The sequence below is a fragment of the Daucus carota genome, chromosome 6, assembly GCF_001625215.2.
Source record: "Daucus carota subsp. sativus chromosome 6, DH1 v3.0, whole genome shotgun sequence".
NCBI lineage: Eukaryota > Viridiplantae > Streptophyta > Magnoliopsida > Apiales > Apiaceae > Daucus > Daucus carota.
This window is the reverse complement of record NC_030386.2, coordinates 38,686,491-38,697,462: the sequence shown is the minus strand read 5'-3', so window position 1 is coordinate 38,697,462 and position 10,972 is coordinate 38,686,491. Positions and strand designations below refer to the sequence as shown.

At 31.7% G+C, this 10,972-nt stretch overlaps 2 protein-coding genes and 1 non-coding gene across 3 annotated transcripts; 1 reads left to right on the top strand and 2 right to left on the bottom strand.

Annotated features, from left to right (window-relative positions):
* Nucleotides 1-1,340: 1,340 nt before the first annotated feature.
* On the bottom strand, nt 1,341-2,553 carry LOC108224655 (uncharacterized). Its single transcript, XM_064080534.1, has one exon. It carries the CDS (start codon nt 2,346-2,348, stop codon nt 1,527-1,529), a length of 822 nt encoding a protein of 273 aa, XP_063936604.1. The 5' UTR covers nt 2,349-2,553; the 3' UTR covers nt 1,341-1,526.
* Nucleotides 2,554-7,049: 4,496 nt separating this feature from the next.
* Nucleotides 7,050-7,121, bottom strand: TRNAP-UGG (transfer RNA proline (anticodon UGG)). The gene has a single exon. It is a non-coding gene; the product is annotated as a tRNA-Pro (tRNA).
* A 1,499-nt stretch (nt 7,122-8,620) lies between these two features.
* LOC108224657 (LIM domain-containing protein WLIM1) lies at nt 8,621-10,458 on the top strand. Its single transcript, XM_017399341.2, has 5 exons — nt 8,621-8,911; nt 9,438-9,534; nt 9,611-9,654; nt 9,755-9,835; nt 10,012-10,458. The coding sequence occupies exons 1-5, from the start codon at nt 8,777-8,779 to the stop codon at nt 10,198-10,200; spliced, it is 546 nt and encodes a 181-aa protein (XP_017254830.1). The 5' UTR covers nt 8,621-8,776; the 3' UTR covers nt 10,201-10,458.
* The last annotated feature ends 514 nt before the right edge of the window (nt 10,459-10,972 follow it).

The following is a 10,972-nucleotide window of genomic DNA, read 5'->3' as shown; positions in this document are numbered from 1 at the left end:
AACTGACATGTACTTTTGTATTCATGTTCCTTATCTATGGTTTTCTCGAGCACTTTTACTTGTAAATGTTTTTAACTAAAATTGCGTATAATTTAGAGAAAATTAAGACTTCGACAGACAATTAAAAATATATACATCTCTATTAAAAGTATTTAAATATGTATTTTCTGGGGGGAAATAATTCACCTTTATAAATAAAAAATATTAAAGTCATATTAAATATTTACACTATAAATATTAATGAATATGAATTTTTTTTCTTAAATAAGTCTGTGAAATTAGTTTAACCAAAGTATAGGATAAATTTAAAGGAAGTGAGGAGGGGGAATGATACTCCTCTGTTCTCATTTGTTTACGGTTTTTTCACACTGCTCGACACGCATTTTAATGCGTATATAAAACATAGTTCTATAGTTTATTTTTAATTTTTTTTCTTTATTATATAAAAATATAAATAACAAATTTTTATTTAAAAGAAAAAAGTTCGAAATAATTTATTGAACTACGTTTTACGAGAGCATTAGAATGCGTGTCGAGCCCCCGCCCCCTAATGTAAACAAATGAGGGGACGGAGGGAGTATTAGTTTCTAGCATTTATGTCTCATTTGAGTTTTTGTTGATCTTGTACATAAATTATCTTATATTCATATAATTTAAACTAATAAAAAGTTTATAATCCCTTCCAATTTCATTTGATTATTTTTCACTTATGTTTAATTTTTTAATTTAACGACCAAAACTAAAAGTTTTATTTTTCCTAATAAAAATTAAATAACAAAATTCTAATAAAATATAAAAAAATATTAATATTACTACGCAAAGCCCTCAGAAAACACGGCATGTTAAAAACGTACAGCATGAAAATGCAGCTCCCCGGAGGCTGTAGACAATTGATTGTGAAAAACATGAGAGAAAATTAAGCTAATGTCATTATTACACAGACAATTGTTCAGACCGACCCAGCAACCCCTTTTCTGTCCGCGTGCATGCCCTTATGTGTTCGCCCCTGTGGGGGGCGAACATATAACGTCCCCTTTGTTATGTTCTCCCTTGTCAGGGGCGAACATAACAGCACTTTCACAACATGTTCGCCCGAGATTTAAGGTGGTTAGAAATGTGAAGTGAAAAAAAGAGTGGTTATATTTGTAAAGATGATGTTCAAGGTGCCTAGAAATTGGAAGGAGCCGAAATACAAGTCTAGAACATGTCAAGGAGACAGATTGAAAAGTCGTCCCATGTAGTCATTAACAAGATAAACGAACACACGACACGGTATCAAAGACTTTGATTGCAAAGTCATTACATGGAAAAAGAGATGCAACTTCTGTACAACAACCTAATTAACAAGCTGTGATCATCATTTCACTTGAACAACAAAACTAATTACAAAATCATTCAAGAACACAAACAACAACCCATAATCACTAATCTTCTAGCTGATCATGTTAAACATCGAGATTCATCCATCTCCGACCAACCTAAAAATTTTAAAAAAAATTAAAAATTAAACAAGACTGTATAGGTTGTCATGTAAGACTCCTGGGATGCAGGGGAGATCCATGCTGAGGAGGTGACTTGCTTCCTGTAAGAACACTTGTAGGCGAAGACGGCGTTCTCCGATGATCACGGATGTTAAAATTCGATGCATTCTTCGTCTTGTGACTCGTTTGATCTTTCGTTTTGATCCTCCCTGTGCTTGTTTTCGCGATGTCTGAATTGATTGCAGGAATGATGTACCATCCTATACAAACACACAAAATCGCAAAAGACTTTCCAAAAATAGCCAAGAACAACAGAATCAAGATTATGATCACCGGAACATAATAAGAAGGCCGTGTCAGATACTCGACACTCACGTGTCTGAATTTCTCGGGACTCGCCTTTTTCTGATCAACACGATTCGATTCTGCTCTCGTTTGCTTCAAATCATAATCAGATTTTTCGACAACATTTTTCGAAACTTGAGAATCACTCCGATCAGCCAGCTTCACTGGTGCTTTGATCAATGTTTTGATTGGTTTCTTGTCTCGCACTCTAACGACAATAGGCTTGTAATCCGAAGAATTCGAATAAGCAAAGCCGAGCAGAGAAATATCTTCAGAGCCTTTCTGAGTGTAAATCTTCTGTCTCTTCGAATCCAGCTCCGCTAAAAGTGCACTAAATTTATCCAGCCCTCGATCCGCATACGGGTTCTTCGAGTCCTTACTTTTCGAGCTGAAGCTGTGCCTGGTTCCCAGAATTTTCGACGTTTTTTTGGCGGACGAGGAGCATGATCTGAGCAGCTCCGAAAGTTCAATATCATCTTCGTCTTGGAAACTCCCGCTTCCGCAGACTAGTGAGCTCAACATGTTACAAAATTTATCGAATTTTCGAGATTTTTTCGATATTCGGGGGAGAGGTTTGAGGAGAGATTCGTGCGAGGTTGGGAATAAGTAGTGTTTTGAGAGGTTTGATAAATGAGAAAATGATTGGTAGAAGAAGTGGGGGAGAAATGGAGTTATATATAAAGAAGAATAGAAGGGTTTGAGGTTTAGTAATGTGAGTTAGACCAGATCCAAGCACCATGGTGTCATATTATCGAGTCTTGAAAGTCCGAATCAACTTGTTTTCTTATTATATTCGAACAAGTTGCCGAAATCTATGACTCATTATCAAAAAGATTAACGGGGTGTATTCGATTATTTTGATGTATTGTTTTTAGTCAAATGGATTTTAATGGATTGTATGTGATTTTGATTTTGTGCGGATTTTTGATAAAATGTCGCAGAGTTTATAGGATATAAGCACAATACTTCAAAATCCTGTTGAATTTGATGAGATTTCAAAAAACTTAAAATACACTGAAGAATGCCACAAAATCCATCATTTTATGAAATCCAAAAAAATCCATCAGCATTTGAATATCAGCAGATTTTAATGGATTTTAAACAATCACAATAGAATACCACCGGATTTTAAAGCATAATTTAAAATCTCAATCGAATACCACCAGATTTTGTAGCATAATTCAAAATCTCAATTGAATACCTCAAGATTTCAATGGATTTCAAATAATCTCAATCGAATACCCTCGGATTTCATAAATGCAAAAAAATCTTTAAAATCCTAATCCAATACACCCCTCTAAATCTTTTTTGAGATCATCAACTTGTTTGGCCAAATTTGTTGTCAAAATAACTATTTATTTTCCAAAAAGTACGGAGTACATGTTTATATATTCAAGGGTCTTTTGCGAAATATGTTAGCAATAACCTTTTTTTATAAGAACAGAGTGAAATCATATATATAACCTTATTTGTAATGCTAATAACATGAAGAGTAATTGTTTCTTACAGGTTTTGCAATTTCTGCAATTTGACCGTATTTTTAAAAATAAATTTAAAAGTATGAATATTTAAAAAAATCCTATATTTTTTAGAAATGAATATTAAGAAACAGGTTCATCATTTAACAAAAAAAGTATTTATTCTCAGAAGATTACATATTTAACTAATTTTCCAAAAAATTAAACTCTTATTTCTTAAAAAAAAACAACACTTCCTATATTGACACTTCATATAATACTAATATAATATTAACTGATATTAATATTTCTCATATAAATAAATACGGATGTTATTGTACATAATGCACTCTTGAGTAACTAAAATATAATCTATATTTATAATGTTAGGTCAGATCACCCAAAGTTATTTTCTCATACTACGTTATTATTATTATATTATTATTTTATGATTGTTTGACTTTTTAAGAGGGAGGGGATTCCCATAGGATTGAAGCACAAGCAACGGATTAAGAAGGTAAATACTACGCGTGGATACAACGCCCGCTAAATTGAATAAAAAAATATACTCCCTCCGTCCCAATCACGTCCCAATCAATTCTATACAGTTTCCCTTTTGAAATGTACCATCATTTCTATACTATCCAAATATAGTAACTTTTAATAATATAAAACACTATCACATCCACTTTTTTCTCCCACTATCTCCATTCTATAATAATATAAACACCCACTATTTTCCTCTAATATCTCAAATATATCATTAAATATAAATAAGTCCCACCACTTTACTCATTTTTCATCTCACTTTACTCACTTTTTACACTTTTTCTTGATTTCCGTGTCCAAACCAAATGTATTCAATCTAGCGGGACGGACGGAGTACTCATGAAGCAACGAATTGGTCAAAAGTGTTGTTATGGATCAAATCAGCTCACATGTTTTTTTTTTTGACAGAAATGCAATCAGCTCACATGCTTGGTTTCATTAAGTTTGATATGAATATATGATGCCAACTCGTTTTCGTTGACACAGAATTTATATGTGCTCGCTACTCCGCCATATTTTATTTATTTCTTCTAGTGCGGTAGCTCAGTATGCCAGTGCATTAAAAGATCTATTAAATATTGTTGTAAAACATTACTCCCTTTATCCTTTTTTAATTGTCACATTTTTTTTTATCAAATTGACTAATATTTGACCAAAGATTATAAATTATTTTTTCATTATTTTAAAAAACTGAAATTTACATCTTAAAATAGATTAAAAGTTATTTCCAGTGACATTTTTTTTTTCAATTGATAAAATATCAATAAATTTTAATAAAATTCTGGTCAGTTTGATCGGAACAATACCAAATGTGACAACTAAAAAGAGGCGGAGAGAGTAGTGTATATTACCTAACGGATTTTTTTAACGTTCGTCACAAATATATAATATAATAATTCTTTTTTAATTTTAACTAGATGACGAAATTTATTGAATCTAATCTGAGATCTTAAACGATTATTATATAAAATATATACAAAACACATTTCATTGATGTTATAAAAAACTTATGTGAAATTTATATGACAAAGCACATTTCATCAAGTCAAAGATAAATTATTGTAAGTTTTTTTTACGATAAATTTAATCGGAAAATTCAATCACAAAATCAAAATTATTATTTAACACCACTTGGGTCGAATATGAATTCAGTCGAACACACTAGCGACATGAAACCAGAACTTTCTTAAGCACTTCTTAGAATTTTTTTGGAGTTTCGCTCCCAACATTTTCAAACTCAATTAAATGATCAAGAGTTTAAGACTAACTGAAAACGGTATAGATTTAATTAGGCGAGCAGCAGCCGTTAGTTAGCCGTCGTCTTAAGAAACGTACTACTCCCTCCGTCCCATTTTAGTTGTCACATTTCCTTTTTTGTTGGTCAAATTGACTAACTTTTGACCAAAGATTACAAGTCACTTCTTCATTATTTTAAAAAACTGAAAATTACATTTTAAAGTAGATTAAAAGTTATTTCTGATGATATATTTTTTTTTATTTTTCCAATTGATAAAATATTAATAAATTGCGGTCAAAGTTTGGTCAATTTGACCGGCACAAAACCAAATGTGACAACTAAAATAGGACGGAGGGAGTATAAAAAATAGATTGTGTAGGCGTCGCTCGTGATCACATGATACACGCACCTTCTATTCTAATATTAGGTGGGTATTTGTTTAGGATTTATAAATCCATCTTCTGAATTATAAATTATGAGCACTTATTCGTACTGTTTGTGTAATAAGTCAAGAAGCACTTATAAAAAGTTAGGAATGCTAGCTTTTGTTTTAAGGCTTCTACTTATTTCCCAAACATTTTAATCACTTATAAGTCTTATTTTGCTTCTAACTTCTACTCCATACTTTAATCACTTATAAGTCTTATCTTGCTTCTAACTTCTACTCCACTTATTTATTTTAAGTAAGAAGCACTTATTTTAAGCTCACCCAAACAATCCCTACTTTTATACAGCTTAAAATAAAAGCACATTGTTCTCATCCACTAAATCACCATCTCTGGCTCAATTATTTCTCCACATCTTTACATGGTTGCTCAATCATTTCTCCATATATACACACATTTATTTATGTATGTACAGCTACTTGTTCTCATATTTGTGTTAAAATAATATTCAAGACTCTAATGTTGTTTTCCAAAATTTTCTCAATATATCTTTGCCGGAACCAGTTGCATGTAATGAATAAGATGGACAAGTTTTTGATTTTTGAACATGTATCACACTAATTTAATCCTAATGTCGGGTCAATTTTGTCACTTCCCATTCGATCTTTTCTAAAAAATTCAATTGAGTCTCTTCACATAGCTTCCTTTCATTTACTATTACTTTAACATATACCAAAATTTTAAATCTGTCATAAAAATCATTAATTTTAACTAATATGTTCATGAATTAATTTTTTATTACAAATAATTATTTATAAAAATAATAATTTTACCTAATAGTATGTCATAAATTGTAAATTTTAAATAAAAAGATTAAGATAATAGTATCTAAATTTGTTTTATTATTTATTTCTCATTATTTTTTTGATAAAATTAGATCTTTTAGATTATATTATAATAAAAAAAAAATCAATTCAAGTCCATGATTCAAATTTGTCAGTTTAAAATGTAAAATGCATATACCTGACAAACACATAAATTGTCATCTTTTCCTCCTATCCGAATGCATTTGTCAATTTTTGACCCATAAAATGCCATGTTTAATTGTTTATGTATAAATTGGAGTATTTTTCGAGAAAAGATAAAATTTGCTCTCATCCTTGAGATTCTTTGGATAAACACACTGACAATTATATTGAGAATACAAGGAACGTGTCAATATTGCTAACACATATTTTATCTCACCATGAATGATGAACATGTCACATTTTTTAAAATCGTTTATTAACATACAATAATGTCTTTTTTCTACGTGACGATGCATCAGAATATAAATATTTATTTTATATTAATAATATTCAGTGTCATCATACCTACTAACGAAGAACGACGAAGTAATGGCTTGTTTCAATGGGAACTGAATAAACAAACTTTGAGTTATTACAATAATAAACTTATAAAATAATGCAGATTTCTATTTCACTGCTCACGTAACGAAGATTCCATATTAGTTTTTGTGTTTAAACAAGAACTCACATGGGTTTTAGCAGTTTAAACTTTAAACATTTATGGGAAAAAGTAAAAAAAAAAAAGGGGGGCGTTCCGAGAATCGAACTCGGGACCTCTTGCACCCAAAACAAGAATCATACCACTAGACCAAACGCCCTTGTTGTTATGATTGTCAATCTTGTTAATAAAAACCAACCTCGCCCAAACAAATCACAAACACAAGCTAATGGGCCTGTAGTTGGAAAGTCCTTCAAAACATTGTTTTCAAACACAAAATGTTAATCTTTCTCGAAAAATATTTATAATTCAAATAAAGACAAAATTTGATAAAAATCGAACTCTACACAAAGTATCCAAATAGTACTTTTCACATGCTAAAGTGAGAATTTTTTTTACCATTAGATGGAGCTCGATTCTGGATATTGCGATTAATTCCAAAAGTGGGTATTAAGTGGGTAACCACTAAAAACCGATAAAAAATATTAATTCAGTATTTTCACTTGCTAAAAATATTCTCTAACCACTTTACCACATTTACCAAAAATGACAATGCAATTATGCAAGAAGAGCTGGAAATGAATGATAGCATACACGAATGCCAGCTAGCATATGCAATATGCTTGATGAAGAATGGCTGGCACCAGATGCCCCAGGCTCCTCAAACTTTTCTTTTTCTTTAGGCTTACCAAAGGGAAAAAAAGAGAGAAAAGGCTCATTTGCTCAAGATTCTTTACTTTACTTGACAAAGACCAAACAAATGTCCTCGTTTGAGGTAACTTTGCCACTTTGAGATGGTAGATGGAGGAACATTATTCAGATCTGTCACAAGTTATCTGTAAATTAAGTTGTTAGAGATACTCCAATCCACTTTCTTAAAATTTGTACTTATGTATTAGTTAAAGTTAAAAAAAATTCAGAAATCAATTATGATATGGTGTATTCGTAAATCCGAGTATTTAACTTGAATTTTGCATCAACCATTTACAATACTAGAATCAGAAGAAAGTATTGAATTTTTTATTTTATTTTTTTTTTGTCACAGAAGAAAGTATTGAATTAGAATTATACAGTATTGTAAAAATTGATAACCAGAACCGATTATTAATCAAGAATGGAGGCTACTCAAAAATTAATTTAAATATTAATCAGATAAATGGAAATAATAATAATATTCATCTCTTAATTTTTTTTTTTACAGTTTTTTTATCCCATATTTTAAGACGTATATAAAGTATAGTTTTATAATTTATTTTTAAATAAATTTATAATGAAGAGAATTAAAAAAATTTATTGAACCACAACTTTTAAGAGTCTTTAAATATATGTAAGAAGTCCTGTATCTTCCATATAAAGTGTCGAGGAGTCACGGAGTATGATTTATTATATCTGTAATATATATATTAAATAGATATATAAATATATATCCATTGATCGGATTATAAAATTAAATAAATAATAATAATAATAATAATTAATCCAATAATTAATAGTTAAATCAATATATTTCAAAAATAACCCCCATCCCGACCGCCTCGAAGTATGTGAACAACCCAATTTGTCGGTTACTATGTCCATATAAAAAATTGTACTGATGTGTAACAAACTTCACTAGCTGGGGGTGGTAGTTAAAAATAACGATAAAAATGCTTCAATTTTACATTAAAGACAACATGATTGTCACCGGGCCCACCCCATATGACTCTGCAAGCAATCCCTGCATAAAAATCTATACCTTCATATCTCTCTCTGTCCACCCCCTCAATTTCAATCTCTCCCACAACTCATTTTCTTGATTTGTTTTTTCCGAGAGAGATGGCATTCGCAGGAACAACTCAGAAATGCATGGCCTGTGAAAAAACTGTGTATCTTGTTGACAAGCTTACTGCTGATAACCGTATCTACCACAAAGCTTGCTTCAGATGTCACCACTGCAAGGGCACTCTCAAGGTTCAAACTTTTTTTTTAAAATTTTAATCGATATCGAAATTTGGTTTTTGTATGAATATTTGATCTGAAATTGCTGCTAGTTGGCGTGGTTTAATTTTTAAAATTTGGAGGTTTGTGCTTGTAATTGTCTGTAAGTTGATAGGGTTGGTTGTTTACTAATCATTAATTTTTTATATGATTTGTTAATGATGTTGGAAGTTTCGGGAATAAAAATGAGTTTTCGAGTGAGTTGAGATATTCAGGCTGTGGTAACATAAGTTTACTTTATTACCGTACTGTTCAGATCTGTTCTGATCCTAGGAGTACTTTTGTGTACTGGTATCTGTTAGTTTCAGTTTTGTTTGTGGACTGGGGATTACCATATCAAATTTTTGTGCCATGTATCAGTTTCCATTTTTTAAGAAAAATCTATTGGGGTGGTAGATCTAAAGGACTTGAATTTATAAATTAGAACCAGTTTGTTTTGTTTCTTATTGAAACACGAAATCAATTGAGGGCAGACAGTTCTGATGAGTTTTGTTTGCAGCTTGGCAACTACAATTCCTTCGAGGGTGTTTTGTATTGCAGGCCACACTTCGATCAGCTCTTCAAAAGAACTGGCAGTCTCGACAAGAGTTTTGAAGGTATATAAAATGCAAGAGATTAGAATCTGTATGTCAATGAACATGGGCTAATGTATCTGCTATGATTTTCTTTCAGGAACACCGAAGATTGTTAAACCAGACAAACCTATCGACAATGAGGTAAATATCTGAGAACCTGGTTGTTAATTTAGATAGTACATCGAAATGCAGTTGCTGCAGAATTCAGATACTAATGATCTGAATTTAATTGTTTGAGCAGAAAGCAAAAGTTTCAAGCATGTTTGTGGGGACGAAAGATAAATGTCTGGCATGTACCAAAACTGTCTATCCAACTGAGAAGGTAATATGTTTCTACTTGATATTCTCTGAAATTCAAAGATGTTCGATTCACTGCATAAACAAAATACATTGATTGAATGTTATCATTATCGTCGATGTGTTTTTATTGACAAGGACTATGATTATACATAAAAAGGTAACGAGTAATATATTAACAAACATCCATAATTGTTAAAGGTCTCCGTGAATGGAACTGCATACCACAGAAGCTGCTTCAAGTGTACTCATGGAGGGTGTACCATAAGTCCATCCAACTACATTGCACACGAAGGGCGCCTTTACTGCAGACACCACCATACTCAACTTATCAAAGAGAAAGGCAACTTAAGCCAGCTGGAGGGCGACCGAGTTGTTGCAGAGTCATAATTCACCCGCGACATTGTTTGGTTCTCATTTTGGCACAGTTTTATCATCTTGATCCTTTGTAATAGCAATTCAGTCCGTTTTACTTATCTAGACCTTTCTGCACTAAAATTGGTTGGTTTTCCGCTTGAAGATAAAATGCTCTGAATTGTGTGGAGCTTCTCCTGTTATTCTTCGTTTGATTTAGTGAACTTGAGATGTACTCTGGAGTTGGATGCTTGATTATTAATATGGTGACTCATGAACCAGTTTCATTGTTTATTTGCTGCCGTGCCTATATACAATAACAGAAAGATATTTGAATATTAGTAGTATTTCTTGTCCCTCTGAACAGCGTGTCGTCGTTTTTGGCCGATTCATTTTTTTTTCCAGTTTCTTTAGATTCAGAAAGTAGATTCAGAGAACAGAGTAGATTCAGAAAAATGTACTTAGAACGTAACATATTAGACGTAGGATGAAAACCTGAAGTAGTCCTTCAATTCTCCAGAGAAATCTTCTATGGAAAAACTAAAAGACCTTAATTAGTCCTTCAATTCTCCAGAGAAATTTTCTATGGAAAAACTAAAAGAATAACACTTCTTTCAATATGATTCTCCAAGTTAGCTTAATAGCAACTCCTAACCACTGGAGCTGCTTTAGCATCAATACTCAATATAGTGTTGTCCAGAGTTATGTCGGACTCGCAACAGAATCCGGAGAATGTGGTTCTGATTTCTTTCTCACGAATCAACATCGCACTGGTAACTACCTGGAATATCAAAATAGACCTTTAGAC

Bases quoted from the DNA above. Each gene is read 5' to 3' on its own strand.
- LOC108224655 (XM_064080534.1), bottom strand. From the start codon at position 2,348: ATGTTGAGCTCACTAGTCTGCGGAAGCGGGAGTTTCCAAGACGAAGAT.
- LOC108224657 (XM_017399341.2), top strand. From the start codon at position 8,777: ATGGCATTCGCAGGAACAACTCAGAAATGCATGGCCTGTGAAAAAACT. The intron at 9,655-9,754 runs GTAAATATCTGA...TTGTTTGAGCAG, and splicing joins ACAAACCTATCGACAATGAG to AAAGCAAAAGTTTCAAGCAT. The intron at 9,836-10,011 runs GTAATATGTTTC...TAATTGTTAAAG, and splicing joins CTGTCTATCCAACTGAGAAG to GTCTCCGTGAATGGAACTGC.